At 40.4% G+C, this 23,065-nt stretch overlaps 1 protein-coding gene across 2 annotated transcripts; it reads left to right on the top strand.

Annotated features, from left to right (window-relative positions):
- The first annotated feature begins 1,026 nt into the window (after nucleotides 1-1,026).
- On the top strand, nucleotides 1,027-18,781 carry AQP11 (aquaporin 11). Of its 2 annotated transcripts, XM_026518170.4 has the most exons (3): nucleotides 1,031-1,985; nucleotides 10,062-10,178; nucleotides 13,775-18,781. In XM_026518170.4, exons 1-3 carry the CDS (start codon nucleotides 1,364-1,366, stop codon nucleotides 13,852-13,854), a joined length of 819 nt encoding a protein of 272 aa, XP_026373955.1. In that variant the 5' UTR covers nucleotides 1,031-1,363; the 3' UTR covers nucleotides 13,855-18,781. The 2 variants fall into 2 exon arrangements, with proteins under 2 accessions (XP_026373956.1, XP_026373955.1); XM_026518171.4 differs by lacking the exon at nucleotides 10,062-10,178 and having other exon boundaries at nucleotides 1,027-1,985.
- The last annotated feature ends 4,284 nt before the right edge of the window (nucleotides 18,782-23,065 follow it).

Raw genomic sequence — 23,065 nt, 5'->3', positions numbered from 1 at the left:
TTTATTTTTTAACTCAGAGAATGTCTATTGGCACCACAGAAAATTTGGAGCTATAAAGAGAACTTTCATTAGTTATAAAAGGACAGTTGAGATTGGGGAGGAAAGCTGAAGAGAATCAACAAGAACACCTGCCAAATGCTCTATGACTTGAAGCTCGGGCTAATGATTCCCCTCATTTTGTCCTCTCTTCTCTCCAGCCCCCCCAAGAAATGTGGATTCTTGGTCAACACAGTCCGGTGGAGGCAAAGCTGAGGTGGCAGAGGGCTGAAGCATTGGAGCCCTGCCCACCCCCCGACACTAAACCCTGACACCTACGGCATTAGCACAAAACCAGGCTGGCTGCCAGGTCCGAGGAATCCCTGACATTCTCCCCCAGCTCGCCCACAGTGGGCAGCCCCAGAGAGGCGAGCTGTTGGGGAGTGGGCTGCGGTGGCAAAAGCCATGGACTCCGGCATCATCAAACTTAAAGCTAGCACTTACTGACCACTTTTTACATGCTTGGCTCTCTGTGCTGGTGTTTTCATGGTTTTTAAAACAAATCGATGAGGTGGGCCGTTTATGACCCACAACTGTATGAGGCAGGTGAAGAAAACGAAGCTCAATGAAACCCAGTTGCATGCCCTTGTTCACACAGGTCAAACGCCGGTTCGTTCGACTCCAAAGTCTACTCCCGGTTTCATCTGATTCCAAAGTCTACTCCCGTTAACCACCCCTGGCCTCTGCGCTCCACCTCCGTCACCTCCCGCCTTCTCAGCCGCCCCATTAATAAAAACGAGCTGGTTGGCCGAGATTATCTCTAGGAGTGTTTCCAGCCGGACGGTTTTACCGTTTTAGGAGTGAGGAAGAAAAACCTTCAATGTCTTCCCTTCAAAGCAGGTGTCAACTCGCAGCGGACGCGCAACTTTCCGTTAGGCGCCGGGGCGGGGGTCCTGGGGACCCTGGTCGAGCCGCTCGCAAGGGCTCACGGGTCCCCGCGCGCATGCGCAATAGCCCCGGCGCCTGGCGCCCCTCCGCCCCATCTCCGACCTGTCCCGGCTTCCAGTGCATAGAGTGGCGGCGGGGAAGTGTGCGCATCCTTCTCCCGCTGACCGTTGGCCTTTTAGCCGGTGCCCTAGCAGAGCCTTTCTTGTCGGCCTTCCACTCCCCCTCTCCCCGGCTCTGGTCCCAACACCCTAGCTCCGAGCCGGGGAGGGGGGGAGGAGTCCTGCAGCGTGACGCCCAGGGGCCTCCAGCTTGCCTCCCGTCGGTCCGCCCCCGGGGCGTGAGGAGGGGGCGGGGCTGCAGACTTAGGACATGGGACTCCTGCCCCAACGCTCTCTCTGTCTGAGCCAAGCAGGCAGCCTAGTCTGGCCAGGAGCGAGCCATGACGGCGCTGCGGGGCCTCTGGCCCGAAGTGCAGGACACCTGCACCTCGCTGGGGCTGATGCTGTTGCTCGTGCTGTTCGTGGGGCTGGCCCGCGTGGTCACCCGGCAGCCGCTGCACAGGTTCCTGATGGCCCACACCTTCGTCTTGGAGTTTCTGGGCACCTTCCAGCTCTGCTGCTGCACCCACGAGCTGCAACTGCTGAGCGAGCAAGAACCCGCGCACCCCACCTGGCCGCTGACGCTAATCTACTTCTTCTCGTTGGTGCATGGCTTGACTCTGGTGGGCACCTCTAGCAACCCGTGCGGCGTGATGATGCAGATGTTGCTGGGGGGAATGTCCCCCGACACGGGTGCGATTAGGCTGTTGGCTCAGCTGATTGGTGCCCTGTGCAGCAGGTACTGCATAAGCGCCCTGTGGAGCCTGGGGCTGACCAAGTATCACCTCAACGAGAGGACCTTCGCTTGCAGGAATCCTATTCAAGTAGACTTGCCTAAAGCGATCATCACAGAGGCCATCTGCTCCTTTATCTTCCACAGCGCTTTGCTGCACTTCCAGGAGATCGGAACCAAGCTTCGAATCCACCTGCTGGCAGCACTCATCACCTTTTTGGTCTACGCAGGTTTGTTATTCCCACAAAACACTTGGCAGATCCGGATCCTCTATGACCTGAGGCGTTTTTTTTTTTTAAAGATTTTATTTATTTGACAGAGATAGAGACAGCCAGCGAGAGAGGGAACACAAGCAGGGGGAGTGGGAGAGGAAGAAGCAGGCTCATAGCAGAGGAGTCTGGTGTGGGGCTGGATCCCAGAACGCCGGGATCACGCCCTGAGCCGAAGGCAGACGCTTAACCGCTGTGCCACCCAGGCGCCCCCTGAGGCGCTTTTTACCAAGATACGTTTGAAGCCCCTACACCTCTGTGATGTCAATATTGGTATTCCCATTATTCTAACCATTTGCAGCCTGGTTTTTACCAATAGTGCAGACATGTAGATCCTCCATTCAGTGCTTTTTTGAACCCCCAGCAACAGGAGCCATTTCTATGCTGAAACTGAGATCTTGTGAAATATTGCCAAGGGTTCAAATATCCTACAAAGGGATTGTTTTAATGGTAGAGAGGAAAGATAACTTATCAGCTACCTCTTTCCTCATGCCAACCTGACACTCTGACTGAAAAATGATCATGGGTTTAAAAAGTGCCTTTCAGTTTAAAGCACAGGCTACATGACTGGTTAATAGTAAGAGGAGTAGAAATTCGGTAGTTCTATTTCTTAATTCTTTTTCTATAAAATTAAAGTCATTTCTTATTTCCCTAATAATCAATCTTGAGTTATAAGTGAACTTTTAAGTGGCCTATCACAAAAGATGTGTTTTAAAATTAAAACTTGCTTGAGGGGCGCCTGGGTAGCGCAGTCGTTAAAGCGTCTGCCTTCGGCTCAGGGCGTGATCCCGGCGTACCAGGATCGAGTCCCACATTGGGCTCCTCTGCTATGAGCCTGCTTCTTCCTCTCCCACTCCCCCTGCTGTGTTCCCTCTCTCGCTGGCTGTCTCTCTGTCACATAAATAAATAAAATCTTTAAAAAAAATAAAATAAAATAAAATAAAATAAAATTAAAACTTGCTTGAAATTAAAGATGCTTTTTTATTTTTTTAGTAATATTTATTTTGTTATATTAGTCACCATACAGTAAAGATGCTTTTTTAAAAAGGTGACTCGAGAAATCTGTTGATTTCTTGCAAACCATTGGTTTACTTTGACAGATCTCAGGTGCAGTGGATACCCTGGATATCCTAAGGGGACAAGGAAATCCAAAAAAACAAAAGTTTAATGATGAAATGTATCATTTTAAATGATTGCAATGAAGTAGCTTCATTGGGACTATATAAAATGTTTTAGAGGCAGGAATGTAATAAAAGGAAATTAGTAGTGACCGTCTATCTTCTGCCCACTGAAAGTGAAACTATAAGTAGAAGTAAACCTCAAAATAAGGCTTCTAAACAGTTGCTTGACTTCCCAGGATAAAAATGAAAGACTTTTCAAGCCATCTTCCATCCATTAGTTCTAGTACTATTCTTTGTGTAGACAAAGATGGAAATAAAGGGTAGAGGAGAGAGGGAAGGATTTATGTATATTTGAGGGGTTGGTGAATAGTTGCTTATTTATTAAAGTTTTAGGTTTGGGCTAAAGCAGAAACATGCCCAATATATGGAGATAATCATCCCTTGCAAAAAGTTATGCCACAGTTTAGCTCTGTACTTATATAATTAATGGTGTGTTTTAAAGTTTCCCAGGTAATCCCAGTATGAAACCAGAGTTGAGAACCACTGCTCTTGTCCAGAGTTGTGCTGGCCAATTCGGAAGCCACTAGCTACATGTGGATTTAAATTAACTAAAATTAAATACTCGGTTCCTCAGTTGCAATAGCTACATTTCAAGTGGTCAACAGCCACACATGGCTAGTGGGTGCACTATCGGACAGCACCGGAGACTGTTTGCCGGGGCAGAGCCTAATAGACAATTGGGGATTACTATTTTACAGAAATTGATAATTATTATTATCTTCCTTTTCTGCCAATGTAAGGGAGATAAGAGTATTCATTGAGCAATATACTAATAAGCACATAGGAAATTTATATGAGTTATCTTAGTTAATCCTTAGAAAACTCACTAATGAATACATTACTCCCATTTTAAGTAAAGGGAGGCTCACAGAGCTAGAATGTGCTGGAATCATGGTTCAAACTGACACTAAAGCTTATTCTCATTTCATTATCAGCATTTCTACACTGCACTCCACAAAAATATGTACATATAATTGAACATTATTCAGCCATGAAAGGGAATTAAGTTCTGATAAATACTACAACATGGATGTACCTCACCAGACACAAAGGAACAAATGTTGCAGGACTCCATTATATAAAAAATCCAGAATATTGGGGCGCCTGGGTGGCACAGTGGTTAAGTGTCTGCCTTCGGCTCAGGGCGTGATCCCGGCGTTTTGGGATCGAGCCCCACATCAGGCTCTTCCGCTAGGAGCCTGCTTCTTCCTCTCCCACTCCCCCTGCTTGTGTTCCCTCTCTCGCTGGCTGTCTCTATCTCTGTCGAATAAATAAATAAAATCTTTTAAAAAAATCCAGAATAGGCAAATTCATAGGGTCAGAAAGTATAATAGAGGCTACCAGGGGCTAGGGGGCATGGAGTAGGGATTTATTCTTTAATGGGTACAGAGTACAGAGTTTCTGTTCGGGGTGATAGAAAATTTTTGGAAATTGTGATAGTTGAACATTGTGAATGTAATTAATGCCACTTAATGTACACTTAAAAATGGTTAAAATGGCATGTTATATGTCATATACTTTACCATAATTTAAAAAGATTCCTTTAAGTTACAATAGGGTTCTTTTGCCAAGTAAGTCCGGCAAATACTGGATTAAGCAGATTTTCTAATGTTAAGACTTTACAGAGCCTTTTCTATGCTGCTATATATTGTGAAACCCCAAAAGAAGGACGTGGAACAGTTTTTCAAACTTATGGAATCCTTTTGTCTAGCAGTATGTAGCAGAGAACATACTTTGGGTAATGCTACACTAAGCCATAACAACGCATTATTTTCTGTGGTTATGTCATAACTTTAGACCAGAGTTGCTCCAGATAGAATGAACTGTCTTGGGACTGGTCGCGTTTCTGTCATATCAGAGAGGTAAGGCTTTTGTAGGAAGGATTTAAGAATGGATAGGAGAGGAAAGGCAGGGGAACGGTCAGCTAAGTCAAGTCTCATTACAAGTTACTTTGATATGCCTTTTTTTTTAACTTCTAAGGTACTGTTGGTGCTGATTTGACATTGTTGCCTGCTAGGATGTCATTTATTAACATGGTAGAGCTATAAAACTATTAATGCAGATTTCAAGCAAATCTCCTTAATTTAGGTTTTGAGAGAATTTGGTTCAATGAACAGGGTAAGAGAAAACGACATTCTTTTTTTTTTTTTTTTTTTAAGATTTATTTATTTATTTTAGAGAGTGGGGAGGGGCAGAGGAAGAGAGAGAGAAACTTTAGCAGATTCTGTGCTGAGCGTGGAGCCCATGCAGGGCTCGATCTCAGGACCCTGAGATCACAACCTGAGCAGAAACCAAGAGTTGGACATTCAACCGACTGCGCCACCCAGGGGCATATATTTTTAATTAAAGTTGACCCTTGAACAATGCCAGAGTTAGGGGCACTGAGCCCCTATATAGTCAAAAATCCATGTATAACTTTTGATGCCCCCAAAACTTAATAGCCTACTGTTGACTGGAACCCTTACTGTTAAAAGTTGATTAACACATATTTTGTATGTTGTTTGCATTATATATCGTATTCTTACAAAAAAGTAAGCTAGAGGGAAAAAATGTTAAAAAAGTCATGAGAAAATACATTTACAGTACTGTATGGTATTTATATAAAAAAAATCTGCATATAAGTGGACCCGAGCATCTCAAACCCATGTTGTCCAAGGGTCAATGGTAGACATTGAAAAAAATCTGTTATTTTACACATCTGAGTGAGCTGTCTTTATTATTGCACCTGTTCATTTCCTTTGTGGGCTTTTTAATTATACATTTGTTTTCTGATGTCTTCTTCCAACAGACAGTAAGTTTTATGAATACAGAAACTAAAATTATTTTATTCATTATAACATATAACCAGGTCTTAGCATTGTGTCACCTGTTACAAATCAAATGCTCCTATTCACTTTAAAAAATCATGGAGCAAAAATAATATTTATCTGGACATTTTATATTTTATGTCGAAGGGCTTTCAAAATTAGCCTAATAAATTGTCTGAAGAAATTGTAGTATTTTTACTTCATTTCATTATTCCATTCAGGAGTTTTTGATATCCTTCTAAATCCTGAAGAATATAGGTAAGATTATTTGTCAAAGAAGGGAACTAAGTCCTTTACATATGTTTGCTTTTAATATAATAACTATATGAAATACTCATTTACAAATGAAAAATCACTTCAAACAAAGGTCCAGAACATTTATTTATTAATGTAGTGGTTAAGTACGCAGGTTTGGAGTTGTACTGTATCCTTAGAAGAGATACTTAATTTAGACCTCATTTCCTCATCTTTAAAATGGACAATAATACTGTCTCTCTAAGATTGTTATGAGGAATAGAATAACATATTTCAACTTCTTAGCATAGTACCTGGCACAAATATTCTAGTCACTGGAAAGGGCTAGCCTCCACTCTAAATTATCTAGTTAACATTCTGACTTATACATGAGTCTTATGTTAACTAGTGTCATTCCGTCCCGGAGAACTCGATGCCCTTTAGGAGTATTGAGTAACATGAGCATCCAGAATTGCGATATTTGGGACTTGGACTTTGACACAGTCTTTAACTGTGGTAATTTCGCCAAGTTCCTGCTATCCTGTAAGACTCTTGACAATCAACCAGCTCTGTCTTCCCACTGATATCTCTTCTTGGACATATATTATTAAGTCTTCTCCCCTTCAAATGTCAATAAATAATATTTTTCAAAGATATTTTGTTAGTCCTATGCCTGATGGATGATTCTTACTTTTTAAATAATTCACGTTTAATTACACAATGCATGAACATATTCTTTTTGAAAAATTGAAACGCTACCAGTGAGACCAAAAGCGCCTTTTGACTGCCATCCCCCATGCTGTCCTCTCTCTTTCTCTGTCTAGTCTTCCCACCAGGGTAGTCCTCTGTACATGCGTGTGTGTGTCCGTCCAAACTTTTTATGTGATTTATTATAAATATAGATAAGACCCTGTAGAAACTATTGGTTAAGTATATTCATGTTAACATAAAAGGTATCATACCTTACTTTTTGCAGTTTGCTTTTCTTGGTAGTTCAGTGGTATCTTGAAGACCTACCAATGTTAATTAGTAAAGAGATTTCTCTCATTATTTCAAAATACTGAATGTTATTCCAAATTAATAAGCTTGTTTATTTAGCTTCTTATGGACAGTCAGGCTTTTCCCAGTTGTTTCCTGCTATAAACAACATTGCATATGCCTATTGTATACAAGTATCAGTAGTTCTCTACAACAGTGGTTTTCAACAAGAACCCCCACCCCAGGGGACATTCAGCAGTGTGTGGAGACATTTTTGGTTGTTACGATGGTGGGGAAGATGGATGTGCTGGCATCTGCTGGGTAAGGACCAAGGATGCTGCTAAACATCCTACAATGCTTAGGACAGCCCCCAACAAAGAGCTGCATAATCTAAAATGTCAAAGCCAAAGCCACATGTTTTGGGCTTTTTTTTTTTTAAGATTTATTTATTTGAGTGAGAGAGTGCATGAGTAGGAGGGGTAGAGGGAGAGGGAGAGAGAATCCCAAAGGGCTCCACGCTTAGTGCAGAGGCTGACATGGGACTCAATCTCAAACTCTGAGATCATGATCTGAGGCCAAAACCAAAAGTCGGATGCTTAACCGACTATACCACCCAGGAACCCCTTGGGCTTGTGTTGACACAGAACCCACTCCTGATGTGAATTTCTGTATCAGCTATTTTTTTTAAAAGATTTTATCTATTTATTAGAGAGAAAGCAAGAGAGAAAGAGAGCACGAGCAGGAGGAAGAGCAGAGGGAAAAGTAGACTCCCTGCTGAGCAGAGAGCCTGACACAGGGCCTGATCCCAGGCCCCCCAGATCATGTCCTGAGCCGAAGGCAGATGCTTAACCAACTGAGCCATCCAGGCACCCCGTGTATCGGCTAACTATAGCTTACAATCATAATTTATAGTTTTTCGTGATTCTGTGGGTCAGGTGGGAAATTCCTCTAAGACCATACAGCTGGACAGTTGGTGGGGCTGGAAAATTCAAGGTGACTTCACTCATGTGTCCAGAAGTTGGTGGCAACTATCATCTAAGATACCTCAGTTCTCCGTGTGGCCTCTTGATCTTTCAGCAGCCTAGACCAGCTTACTTACATGGTCAGGGCACTGTTCCAAGAGAGCAAAAAGTGGAAGCTGATGGGTTTTCGGAGACATGAACCTAGAATTCACTCAGTGTCACTGGTCATGTTCAGAAGCATCACTTCTGCTGCATTCCATTTGTCAGTGCAAGTTGCAAAGCCAGTCCATATTCAAGAGGGAAAGGTGGGAGGAGCAGCTTCCCACCAATATCACACTCAGCAGAACTGGAGATGAGAGGATTAGAAGGTAAGGCAAGTGAGGTAGTTTGAATTTTAGGATGGTATAAGACTGATGGACAGTGTTCTTAGACCTAATGGAAATAGCAAAGGCCTAATGGGAACACCAAAGTAAACTAATTATGAGAGCAATGGTTCAGTCTATTTTTACTTATACATGCCTAAAAAAAAAAAAAAAAAAAAAAAAACCACCACCACAACAGGTCACTTATATTATCATAGCACATATTACATTGTATTGTAAAAACCTGTTGAAGTCCTTATCTTTTGCCCGTGATGTCTACCATATAGGAGCTCAATAATTTTTTTATTGAACTGAAATGACCACCTGCCAAACAATTCTGTTGGTCCCTGGCAGTTGCAGGTTTAACATTCCAGGATTGACTATTCGGGAGTGATTCTGAAGGCCCATGACGTGGTATCACTTATAATTGCTGAGACATGAATATGAATCATGCTGTGAGGCCGGTGTGCTAGAAAAACTCTTAGCCGTGGAGTGAGCTTAGTTCACTGCTCAATGTCTTCATCTCGACACAGCTTCAGTGTTTTCAGCTTATCAAGTATGAAATCTTATGAAAGGATTGCTTAATTTCCAGTTTTACTGCATTTTATGAAGACAGCATGCTGTAGTGGCATATTGTTAAGGTCAAGTTTGTGAGGATCTCAGGATATATCTCTGTGGCTGAGGCAGAGGCAGATGTGTATGCCCAAGCTTCTATACGGAAGAAGTAACAGAAACGTCACTATCTCAGGAATATTCTTAGGCTGTGTTCTGAAAAGCTGAGCCACAGGTCTGGTACCATTGGAAAGGAAGTCCAGCCACCTCTGCTTTTCCTTACTTGCTTGTGTGGCCAGAACTAAACTCCTAGGCTCCACATCAGAGAGAGAACCTGGGTGCAGAGCGGGACCATGAATCCTGAAAAGCAATCAACAGTTAGAATTTGTGCTGACCTTTCACAACTATACACGATCACTTTTTTTATTTAAAAATTTTTGTAGCCTTTTTATTGAGACATAATTCACATGACATTCACAGTCCCTTCTTCAGGGCTCTGTCTGTTGACAAGTAAAAATGGAGTCAATGAGAACACTTTGGTCCATTTCACTTTTGTTTTCAACACAAAGGTATGCTTATGCCCAAGAGGGTCCTGGGGTATTGAATCCATTTTAAATGTATTTTCATTATTACTTATTCATTTAAATTGGTGAATGTTAAGATGGGCAGCCAAATCTCCTGTTTCATAAACTTGTAGAAGCAATAATAGAACAGATTAACTTTCAACGTGCATTCTATAATATATAGGAAAAGCACTGGATTAAAGCTCTTAATGTCCCAGCACTTTATAATCTATAATCTATTTTTACATTCTATAATATGCCAGGTGATTCTGCAAAGGAAGATTATAGCATAAGAATACTTAAATACCTAAAACAAAGTAGTCAAATCCAGTAATCCCTTTATTTCTAGTTACAAGAAGATGTAAAATATATGGTTTGGTATCACTCTGCTATTACAGGAGGAAGTCTAACAGGAGCTGTATTTAATCCAGCTTTGGCACTTTCACTACATTTCAAGTGTTTTGATGAAGCATTCCTTCAATTTTTTATGGTATATTGGATCGCTCCTTCTTTAGGTAAGCATATTTTTATTAATTTTTATTACAAGATTAGGGTGTCTAAAATGATAGGAAACGTCACTGTAACATGTCAATTTCCAAAGCCAGACTAGGTACAAAAAAGAAAATGAAAAAGGTAGTTAACATACCTGAAATAACACTTTATTTGTGCAGTATCCTTTAAACTATTTTCTTCAAAGAAATAAAATTGAGGGTAGTCAGTTTCCGGTATGATACTGCTTTAAGAAACCCATGCCCAGTGGAGAGCTTGATACAGGGCTTAATCTCACAACCCCAAGATCGTGACCTGAGCTGAAATCAAGAGTCCAGTGCTTAACCGACTGAGCCACCCTGGCGCACTTCCAAAAGATTTATTAAAAGGAAAAAAAAATCAGAATGATATTTTTTGTAAAATGCCCATGACTTTTTTCTTTTCTTTTCTTTTTTTAAGTAATCTCTACACACAATACAGGGTTCAGACTCACCACTCTGAGATCAAGAGTCACATGCTGTATGGACCGAGCCAGGCAGGCACCCCGAGAAAACATTGCTTAAAGCAAAAAGTCATAAGGGCACCTGGCTGGCTCAGTCAATGGAACATGCGATTCTTGATTTCAGGGTTGTAAGTTCGAGCCCCATGCTGGGTGTAGAAATTACTTCAAAAAATCTTTAGAAAACAAAATGTTTTCTAGCCTAAATCACTTAATAACTTCTTCCTGGAAGAACATACTGGAAAAAAGTCTCATGATAGAAAAAAGAGGAACGATCACTTCTGCCCCTTTTAAAAGTATATAGACCAGAGCATAGTAGGGTGGGGAAACAGACTACATTCTGTTCATGTTAGTATAGTCCAGACAGGAAGCTAACATTACCTGTAGCCATTACCAAAACATTTTATGGAACCACTTAACCCCAAACAATCCAAACACCCAAAGAAAAAAAGTATATATTTCTTTTCTTCCTATTCGAGGAAATCTTTTAAAAATGGCATTGAGATGAAATTTTTTAGCAATGGCCCTAACTGACTTGTTGAAAATATACAAAGATTCTTTGTTGGCCTAAGGAATTCCTAGCTTTTTCCAAATAGACTTAACTAAAATTTCTTAATAGCTCTTGGTTTAAAGAGGCTTGTTCCTACACTTCTTTAAGAGGTTTAGAAATGAAAAGCAATACAGGAATCCTTAAATAGATATGGATAAAAGACATATGTGAATAAATGGCACTTTATATTACATTGAATTCCAGCTTGGCATTGGATTTTGTCATTCATTGAAGTTATATTTCCATTGGCAAAAAAAATGGCATCAAATGAATCCAGGTTACATACAAACTATAAGAAGGATGGGAAAAAGAAGAAATTATACATTTAGGCACCCAGCTGGCTCAGTAGAGCATGCAACTCTTCATTTTGCGGTTGTGAGTTCAAGCCCCATGCTGGGTGTAGACATTACTTAAAAATAAAATCTTGGGGCGCCTGGGTGGCACAGCAGTTAAGCGTCTGCCTTCGGCTCAGGGCGTGATCCCAGCGTTATGGGATAGAGCCCCACATCAGGCTCCTCTGCTATGAGCCTGCTTCTTCCTCTCCCATTCCCCCTGCTTGTGTTCCCTCTCTCGATGGCTGTCTCTATCTCTGTCAAATAAATAAATTAAAAAAATCTTAAAAAAACAAAAATAAAAATAAAATCTTACAGGGCACCTGGGTGGCTCAGTTGGTTAAGTGTCCAACTCTTGATCTCAGCTCAGATCTAGATCTTAGGGTCATGAGTTCAAGCCCTGCACTGTGCTCCACACTGGGCATGGAGCCTACTTAAAAACAAAATAAAATCTTAAAAAAAAAAGAAATTATATTTTTACAAGAGTCCTTCAAACAGCTAAATAAAAGATGAAGTGTCAAAACAAACAAAACCCTGTTAAAGCTACATTGGGTGATGCCACTGAGTGAGACAGAGGAGAGTCATCCCAAGGTATCTTTCCCTTCTTGGCCAAGCAGGGAGCAAACTATTCTTGGAAGCCATACTCCTTGTTTTTCTTGTTTCTCTTCATAGCAGAGATAATTATAATTTTTCTAATGACTCCTGTCAGCTCCCCCAAATTAATTTAAAATAGTAGAAGTGAGCGCTTGAGTGGCTCAGTCGTTAAGCATACGCCTTCGGCTTACGTCATGATCCCAGAGTCCTGGGATCGAGCCCTGCATCAGGCTCCCTGCTCAGTGGGAAGTCTGCTTCTCCCTCACCCACTCCCCCTGCTTATGTTCCCTCTCTCGCTGTCTCTCTCTGTCAAATAAATAAATAAAATCTTAAAGAAATAAAAAATAAAAATAAATAAAATAGTAGAAATGTGACTATAATAATGCATATAGAATTAAATCTCTAGGGGCACCTGAGTGGCTCAGTCAGTTAAGCATCTGCCTTCGGCTCAGGTCATGATCCCAGGGTCCTGGGATCGAGCCCCACATCAGGCTCTGTGCTTGACTCAAAGTCCATGATTCTCAACCTGGCTGCCTTGTTGGGTAGCCTGCCGTCATTCAGTCCAGTCTGCAGGTGTAAAGGGAGTGACTCTCACAAGCTGATCACCAAGCAGCACTTAAATTACCTAGCAATTTATCAGTTGTTTATTGATTATTACTCAAACAGATCTGTTCTCACCCCATATTTTTTTACTTTCACTTCTAACCCTGATAATGGAATTTCCTTGGAAGAGAAACACACTTAACCTTATTTATGGTCAGAACTTTTAATGAAAAGTAGACCTCATACAATAAAAGAAAGCTTCTACTGGAAGAAAACTTAGAGGCTCTTTAAGACCAACAAAACGAAAAACTAGTTAATTTTAAATAAATTTTAACATTATAAAATCTTTAATGTTGGCTTTGAGAGAGAGGGGAAAACGCCAGGGGAGGGACAGAGGGAGCAGAGGGAGAGGGGGAGAGAGAATCTCAAGCAGACTCTGCACCGAGCATGGAGCCCAACATGGGGCTTGATCCCAGATCCGAGGACCATGAGATTTGGACGTGAGCTGAAATCAACAGTTGGACGCTCGACCGACTGTGACACCCAGGCACCCCACATATTTTCTATTTAAGATATAAAATTTCAGCACTGACTGAAATGTTCTGTTTTAGACATTTTGCTTGATGCTGCTCTAAAAGCTATTAATATTGTGACTGGTGAAAAAAAAAAAAAAGAGAAGGGAGAAAGCGATGTTTGAGGATTCCAAATGAAAGCACAAGAGTGCTTTCAGTTGCTTTACTCTCCCAGTACATCTCTGAGGCATGTTTTAGAGAAGAGCAAATGGAGACCGAAGTCCAGCGTTTCTCACTCAGCAAGTCAGTAATGGAGCCAGAACTAGAACTCCAGATCTGTTTATCCTTTCAATCCACTGTTTAGATCCTTCTGGTTTTACCAGGTTCATACTGTTTTTAAGGATTGATGGTTGAGGAAAAATGTGACAATGTTATATTAAAAAGTACCCATGTGTTTCATGTAGAATTGATGCAGCTAATTCTTTTAAACATAGCTTTCCAAATCTCTAGGTATGTAATCTTAAAATTATAGCCACTGCGTGATTATGAACTTCCTTAGATTGTTTTTAGTTTACTCTATTTTGTCTTTCAGGTATATTGTTGATGATTTTGATGTTCAGCTTTTTCCTTCCGTGGCTGTATAACAACCATACAACTAATAAAAAGGAATAACTATTCCAAAAGACTCAGACTAAGTTACAGGACGGTCAAGCTGGATGTGCTAAAGATTTTATCACCTCATGTTCAACGTACTGGCTGCACCGGACTCATCAATGTTTAGCTTCCTCTGAGGAAGCTGCCTTGTAGTTGTCACCACTGAAACTTGAAAAAAACCAATGACTGTGAAAAGGAGATATCCTGTCTTTCTCAGTTAAGACTTGTTCTTTTGAGTGTGTATTAAACGCTGCTAGAAAAGACTCATTAGGGGTGCTTGGGTGGCTCAGTCAGTTGAGCGTCCGACTCTTGGTTTCGGCTCAGGTCATGATCTCAGGCTCATGAGATTGAGCCCCGCGTAGGGCTCCACGCTCAGCGAGGAGTCTGCTTGGGATTCTCTCTCTCCCTCTGCCTTTGCCCCTCTCCCAGCTCTCTGTCTCTCCAAATAAAAAAAATAAATGAATCTTTAAAAAAAAAAAAAGACTCATTACATTAAATATAAATCTCAAGTGATAATTATTAATTTTGGTGAAAAAAGGAGCACAGAGTGAGAAGGAAAGAGAGGTGATAGGACCAAAGAAAGAGTGTGTACCAAATCCCACCTGAATGAACAGGATTTTTAGCCAAAGTATGACCAGTCATACTTACAGACCCGAAGAGGATACATTTCAGCCACTACCTCACACAATGATACCATCAGCAGTGTCTTCTATCAAAAGGAAAGTTGCTTCTGGAAGTAGATGTATATATCCTAAATTTTAAATATACTCTAAAATATTTTTTCTAAATAGAGAATCTCACCAGCTTTAGGCAAGTTGTTATGCCTTAATAGAATAAAAGAAAGCACCCATACAAAGTCAGGAGGTAAGCTTTTCGTATTCTCATTTGATCCTAACAGCTACCTTATGTAGTAGGCAGGGCATGTATTTTTAATCTCCATTTTACAGATAAGGAAACTAAGTCCACAGGGGTTTGCTGCCCTGGGGTCAAAAGAGCCAAATATCATCTTTAGACTTCTATTTCAATACAAAAAATCTTCTCAGTCATCATTATGATTAAAGGAAAATTGAAGATTTTGAAGCAACATTAAAGATTTTATAATGTTAAAATTTATTTAAAATTAACTAGTTTTTTGTTTTGTTGGTCTTAAAGAGCCTCTAAGTTTTCTTCCAGTAGAAGCTTTCTTTTATTGTATGAGGTCTACTTTTCATTAAAAGTTCTGACCATAAATAAGGTAAAGTGTGTTTCTCTTCCAAGGAAATTCCATTATCAGGGTTAGAAGTGAAAGTAAAAAAATATGGGGTGAGAACAGATCTGTTTGAGTAATAATCAATTAAACAACTGATAAATTGCCAGGTAATTTAAGTGCTGCTTGGTGATCAGCTTGTGAGAGTCACTCCCTTTACACCTGCAGACTGGACTGAACGACGGCAGGCTACCCCACAAGGCAGCCAGGTTGAGAATTGTGGACTTTGACTCATGACTTAAAAATATTAGTTTCTATTTTAAAAAGCAAAATTCATAAAATTGTGACAGTGGCTAAATGCAGTTGATTTGGCCTGCACAATATTTTAAAATAAGTAAATAAAAAGCTAGTGTTAGTCTTTTTCACACAAAAATCCAGTTCTGGATTCTCGAAAAAAAACCCAAAGATCTGGCAGTACTAGGCCTGAATCCTGTCATGGCAACACAAAATAAAGGCTATTCCCTTTAAAATGATCCCTCTGCCACTCTCTACGTCTTCAAACATGAAGCTGTGTTTCAACTACTATTTCATGAGACTCTGTGGTTCAAGAAAAATTAGTATTAATTTGTGAAAACACCCAGCCCTCTAAACATGTCAGAAGTTGAGACTGTAGATGACAGTGCTTCCCCTGCAGCCCTCTGAAATGGTAGCTGTCTTTTCCACATCACTCTGATACCCCTGGGCCTAGAGGTGGAACCGGTTCCTCTCTCCTCATGGCTGCTTGCCTCTGCTCCCTCCATTAGAAACCTGTCATCAGACCATGCCCTCTGCCACCTGGGTACTTCTTACCGAAGTTTTCTACCCTATAGTGCCCTTAATTCCCCCTGGTCCTTTAAGAACTTAGTTTCTGTCTCACTCTCAGCTTCTACACCATTTCATTTACAGTTCTTAAGGATTTCAGTATCCACAAAGATGATCCTTCCAGTGTCTTGGCCTCTCAGTTCATTGGCTGAACTTGAAGGCTTTTCAATTATTTTTCTTCTGTTCTGCCTCAGCTGCAACTTTTGGCTTGTTATTACCAGTAACTCAGAGTCTTCTATGATCTCAAACCTCTAACCACTAACCTCTCCATCTAGCTCACTCACTCTAGTATCTCACCTCCAATAATCCTTCAACCTCTGTGAACTTCCGTCCACCGATACCACCACCTCTCACATCTCTCACCCCTCTCAAGTACTTCCTTCTCTGTAAGCAGCTTAAATTACACACTGGCAGAGAATCTTAACTCCCTTGTTCTTTTATCCCATCATATTCACATGGCTTAACCACAGTTTGATTAAACCCAACTGTCTGCTTATTCCTTGCCCGCACCTGAACATGAAGTAGAAAAAAAATGATATAGCAGGACAGTTCTTTCAGAGCTTGGCCGTAAAGGGACGAAAATGTGGGCAGTTGCTGAAGGTGGAAATTCGGTCAAGAAAGAATCTTTTTTTAAGATGGGAAGGATCCTGGCACGTTTATACACTGAGGGGAATGATACAGCAGAGAGAAAGCAACTGATGGTGTAGGAGAAGAAGAGATTTCCCAGGTCTGTATTTTATGCTGGGTTAGTGAAGACAAAATCAAGTGCACAGGGGTTGGTCTCAGCTAGAGGCAAAGCTAGATCGTTCATAGCAGCAGGAGAAAAGGTAAGAACTTAGGGGCACAACAAGAGTTGGGCAGATGTGCTGGAAGTCTGAAGTTCTATTTTCCTTTTCCTTTTTTCTTCTTTTTTTAAATTATTATTTCTTTAGAGAGGGGGTGGGGCAGAGGGAGAGAAAGAAAGAGAAATCTTAAGCAGGCTCTACACCCAGCGTGAGGCCTGACATGGGGCTCAATCTCACAACCCTGAGATCATGACCTGAGCCAAAAATCAAGAGTCTGACGCTTAACCAACTGAGCCACCCAAGGACCTCTTCCTGTATCTTCTTGAAGCATTCTAATCAGGGCTTCAGCTCCACCATTCCACTCAAATTATTGCCAAGGCCGTCAATGACTGAAAACATTTCACTTCCACAAAATCCCTGCCTTCTCAGTTTCTTTTGTTAGTTCTTCCTCCTTTCCCCAAACTAAATGATGGTTTCCCAGGACTTAGTCCTCTGAGTTCTTTCCTATTTATACTCACTCTCTTGGTAATTTTATCCAGTCTTGTAGCTTTATAGCAACTATATCCTAATGACTGCCAAATTTGTATCTTCAGCTTGTACGACTGTCCTGAACTCTGTATCCATCTGTATATTTGACATCTCTACTTGGTTGTCTGATAACTCAACTTGATATATGCAGCTTTAGTTAATTCCAACTGCATAGTTTATCCAGTCTATTGGTATTTCTAGTTATTCACTATTAAAGCAATGCTTCTTGTGTATATGTGTATTTCTAGGGTAAGTAGGCTTTCACACTTTGCATTATGGCCTACTAGCACAGTTTAGTCCAAGTCTCCATTTATTTACTTTTGCCCAGATTACTGCAGTAACTTCCTGTTTCTAATGCTTGAGTGATCCCATTAAAACAATAAATGATACCACAGCTTCCTATTTTAGACCTAAAGGCATGGCATCCTCTATTACAAAATTATAGGTAACTGGGGGTGTAAATATTAATGTTTTAGGAAAAATTACATATTAACCAATGTGACTTCTGAGCTATACGGACGTCACTGCCTATTTAGCAATTATCTGTGAACTGTTATTTAAAAATACATTGTAGCAAAACTATACCAGAATGCTAGAACTGGAATGTATTTCTTATTGTGGGCATAATGAAAAGAAAGGTACTGCGATAGAGAAATGCGCACATGTGCATAAAACATACGCAAGAATATTTGCTGCAGCATGCCTTAATAATGAATAACCGGAACCGTAAATACCCATCAAGGGAATGGACGAACTGTGCTATAGAGCTGCCTGTGTCAACCTGGATAAAAATTTTAAAGTGCTAAGTAGGAAAAGCAGCCGAAGGATTCAAATAATGAATGTGTTTTGTTTTGTTTTCAAATAATGAATGTTTAAAAACATGCAACCCTGGGGCTCCTGGCTGGCTCAGTCAGCAAAGCATGTGACACTTGATCTCAGGGTCATGAGTTCAACCACATTGGGTGTAGAGCTTACACTAAAAAAAAAAAGTAAAAAAAAACCAAAACCAAAACCAAAAGCCCAAACATGCAACCCAATACCACAGAGTGTTTAGATAATACATGTGGAGTAAAAATACAAACAGGACATGGGCAAAAACCTCAGTCTCCCTCCTATCCCGGTCCCCCACAGCTACTACCACTTTCTTATGATATTCCAAGGATATTTTATATATGATACATATAATCCCCACAGTAACCTCCAGCCCTTTTTCTTCTATATAAAGTATCTTAATTTTTTTCATTTAACGTATCTTGGAGCTTATTTAGCATTGGTACATAAGGATCTACCTAATGCTTTTTTTCTAGATTTTTTTTTTTTTTTTTTGAGAGAGAGAGAACACAAGTGGGGTGGAGAGGGAAAAGCCCCCACGTGGGGCTCGATCCCAGGACCCTGAGCTCATGACCTGAGCCAAAGGCAGCCACTTCACCAACTGAGCCACCCAAGCACCCTACCTAATTCTTTTTGAGGAACAGTTTTCCATTATACAGATACACTGCAAATAATTGACCCAGGCCTAATTATAGACATTGAGATTGTTCTCGGCCATTTGCTTTTACAAATAAATTTGCAATTAATATCCTTACATATATGACTTTTCCTAATGTGCAAATTTATTTATAGAATAAATTCCTTTAAGTGGAGTTTCTGGGTCACACAATATTTGCATTTTTAATTTTGGCAAATAATGTGTCCTTCAGTTTTTTTTTTTTTTTTTTAAAGATTTTATTTATTTATTTGACAGAGATAGAGACAGCCAGCGAGAGAGGGAACACAAGCAGGGGGAGTGGGAGAGGAAGAAGCAGGCTCCTAGCAGAGGAGCCTGATGTGGGGCTCGATCCCACAACACCGGGATCACGCCCTGCGCCGAAGGCAGATGCTTAACCGCTGTGCCACCCAGGCGTCCCTGGTTTTTTTCTTAAATTTTATGATATACAATCTCAATTTTTTTTTTTTTTTTTTTTTTAAGATTTGGGGTTGCAGCAGACAGTGTAAGTTTTTTGCAAGCCAATAGCCAAAACATCCTTTCTATTTGGGGTAATTTGCTGCTGTGAGGATCTGGGTAAAGGATGTGCCCTCACACTACAGAGGCTGAAGGGGCCAGACGCTCTTGTTTTTTGTCCCTGGCAACACAAAGAGTGCCAACCAGACCCTGTGGTGACTCAAAGACATGGGGTCAATTAAGAAATCGATCTAAAAGCAACAGAAGAATCATGGCATTTTATGTAGACCACTCCTAACCTTTTATGAGCCTGGCTTATTTCTGCTTTCCTGACCATTTTGTAAGCTACCAGATAGCATTTTAACAAATTTTTCTGCTTAAATGAGCCAGACTTGGATTTACTTATGACCAGAGTTTGGGCTGATAATTTTAGTCACACTTTTGAGAACATAAATTGCTGCACCATCCTCATATTTGCACTCCACACTATAAAGGCTCAGACTGTTGCTTTTTTTCACAATCCTGTCAACTATTTACTGCTGCTATTGATATGGCTGATGCAACCACCCCTTTCTCCTTTTCTAACCCGTTGCATGCCTAAAAACTAGCTACTCAAGTACACTGGACCTGTCTGTAGAATAGGAATAGAAACTTGCAGGCCAAAAGGTCCCATGAGGAAAATGCATACATTTCATCACATCTATTTTAATTGCTCAGATTTTAATTTCTCAGATATATTCTAAGTGTGAGTTAACACTATCTGCAGCTTTCTGTTATGAAAACAATTAGTTACAACTATTAATAACATTTTTTTGAGCCATTTTTTAGGCACTGTTGTTCTTTTTTTTTTTTTTTAAGATTTTATTTATTCAACAGAGATAGAGACAGCCAGCGAGAGAGGGAACACAAGCAGGGGGAGTGGGAGAGGAGGAAGCAGGCTCATAGCGGAAGAGCCTGATGTAGGGCTCGATCCCATAACACCGGGATCACGCCCTGAGCCGAAGGCAGACGCTTAACCGCTGTGCCACCCAGGCGCCCCTAGGCACTGTTGTTCTAAGTATATTCGTGATTCATATAATCTTCAAAGTAATAATTTAAAAAGCCCTAAGAATTAGCCTTCATATACTGTTATTTAGCCTTCTAATTCCTGGGTTTATATATCCCTATTTTCTTTATCTTCTTATTTTTTTTTTAAGATTTTATTTTTAAGTAATCTCTACATTCAATGTGGGGCTTGAACTCACAACCTTAAGATCAAGAGTTGTGCACTCCACTGACTGAGTCAGCCAGGCACCCATATTCCTTTATCTTCTCAAATTTATGTTAATAACAAAAATTCTGACTAGGTTCACTCTCTCCCAAAAGTTTATCTGACTTCTCATCTGAAATTATGAAGTACTCCACATTACATACTGGTTTTACTTATGCATATATGAGCAGAGTGAGATGCTAGTGAAAATGTTTCAGCTCCTTTGTCGAAGCATGGCAATAATTCTTTTAGAATCCTCAGAAGGGATTTGCTCAGAATTATTTCATATTAGCCACAGAGGATGGGTACCTGGTACAGATTCATCCATCCTAGAAATACTTTTCAAACAGGATTTGCTCAAGAATTAGCTATATAATAAGGATACTGTCTGAAATCCTCCAGATAATTCTAAAATATCTAGTATCGAGGCACCTGGGCAGCTCATTCGGTTGAGGGTCCAACTCATGATTTCAGCTTAGGTCATGATTTCAGCTTAGGTCATGATTTCATGGGTCGTGAAATCAAGCTCCCCATCAGGCTCCACGCTCAGTGGGGAGTCTGCTTGAGATTCTCTCTATCCCTCTGCCTCCCCCTCCTCACACTTTTGCACTCTCTCAAATAAATAAATAAATCTTTTAAAAAAAAAATCTAGGGGCACCTGGGTGGCTCAGTCGGTTGAGAGTCCGATTCTTGGTTTCGGCTCAAGTAGCGATCTTGGAATCACAGGATTGAGGCCGGCGGCCAGCTCCATGCTCAGCTTGGAGTCTGCTTGAGATTCTCTCCCTCCCCTCTCCTCTGCCACCACCCCCCCACCCCACCAATGCTCTCGTGTTCTCTGGAAAGAAATAAAATCTTTAAAAATCTAGTATCTCTCTGAAAAATGAGTAATCACACTCTTCTTTTAAAAGTGAAGGGCTATATACCATGACCATCATCTCTCATCTTTACCAATACTGACAAAGATCCTAACAAGATTTCAAAATACATAATGTACAAAGATTTAAACAAGCTTATTTGAAAAGTATTAATATCTGACAAACTGATCTGAGGGAGGAGAAAACTCACCGGGATCATTTTAATGAACACATTTTTTATTTTCTTATTTTTTAAATATTTTAAGTAACCCCTACATCCAACATGGGGCTTAAATTTACAACCCCAAGATCAAGAGTCACATGCTCTACCGACCAAGCCAGCCAGGTGCCCCAGAGAATACATTTTTTTAAATGACAGAATTTAGAACAGAGGACTACTAACACTAGCTTTTATGGATATTTTAGATGGCTCACATTACGGGGGGAAATGTCCATGGCTTTTCTTTAAACTTCCTCTACACCAAGAAATAGGAAACAAAACAATTACAGTAACACTAACATTAAGCTCAAATAGAATCATGAAATGTTGGCTTGGCTGAGCATTATGAATTTAATTTTTAAGAAGTCTGACCCGATCTTTTTTTTTCACCTTCTACTTTTTGAGTTATGGGTACAGCTGACTATTATAGAATGTTACAGCTGAATCTTTGAAAGTCATTTAGTCTAGTTGCCTCATTTTACAGATGAGGAAACAGGTGCAGAGAGGTTTGGACCTTGTCTGCCAAGCCAGAACTAGATGCTTGGTCTCCTGCATCTTATTACCCATAATACCAAGCTGACCACAGCAGTGCCTGTAGGAAACAGTGCACAGAATCTCCTCAACATTTCTTCAATCTTATCAGAGCACTTTATTTACTTCACCAAAAGTCATGATGACAAGTTTGTATGACCTCAAAAAAGGACCCAAATAGAATTTCTAGGATTAGCCCATGAGAATACCCTGACTGCTTAGTGAAGAAGAGGTAAATGTCTAGGATAGAAAATGAGTGTTGCTGAGATTGACAGCAGATAAATCTGGGAACTTCCTGTGCTGTCCACTGAAATTTTAACATTTTAAATCCTGCAGTTAAGAGAGAATTTGCTTCCCTTCTGCTGCTAGAAGGTAAAGCTGTATGGAGTTTTGGAGCACAGGCTTAAAAATCACAGCTCACTATCTATATGACCTTAAGTGTTATGTATCTCTCTCTCTAGTTTCCTCATCTCTAAAATGGGATAATAAAAGCACCTATACCTCATAAGGCAATTAAGAATATTACATGTGTAATGTATATAAAGAACCCAAGACAATGGCTGACACAGAGAAGGCCTCAGTCAAGTTCAGTTTCCATTCCCAAGTGGCCCTTTTAGTTGCCAATTTTAACAAATTCAGTATTTCTGAGAGTCTGCTCAGAAAAAGGACTATCAGCTTTTTTTCAGTATACCATGTAGGATGACAGAAACCAAGTGTAAGTGCTGAAAAGAACACTGGACTTAGTGGTCATGAACTAAAATTTAGTCATTAATAAGCCAACTGATTCTGAATAGCTTTTCTAACCATATTTTTAAAGTCAAATAATGGTATAGAAAGTTCAAGTGTAAATCTGTAATTATAAATCAGCCTTATAAATCCCCTGGTGTCTGTGAAAACTAAAAATTGAGAGTTGTAAGAAATTATTCCTGATCCAAGTGGAAGAAGCAGAAATGCCTTGAAATGTACTAAATCCTTGCCATACTAAAAATTTGCCAGAAACCCTAACTATACATTTTCTTACTCATTTCATGTTCATATTCTCAACAAAAGTCAAACAAAAATAAACATAGTAA

This window comes from Ursus arctos, unplaced genomic scaffold (genome assembly GCF_023065955.2).
Source record: "Ursus arctos isolate Adak ecotype North America unplaced genomic scaffold, UrsArc2.0 scaffold_22, whole genome shotgun sequence".
Lineage (NCBI taxonomy): Eukaryota > Metazoa > Chordata > Mammalia > Carnivora > Ursidae > Ursus > Ursus arctos.
The sequence above is the reverse complement of the archived record's forward strand: the minus strand, read 5'-3'. Positions and strand labels throughout refer to the sequence as shown.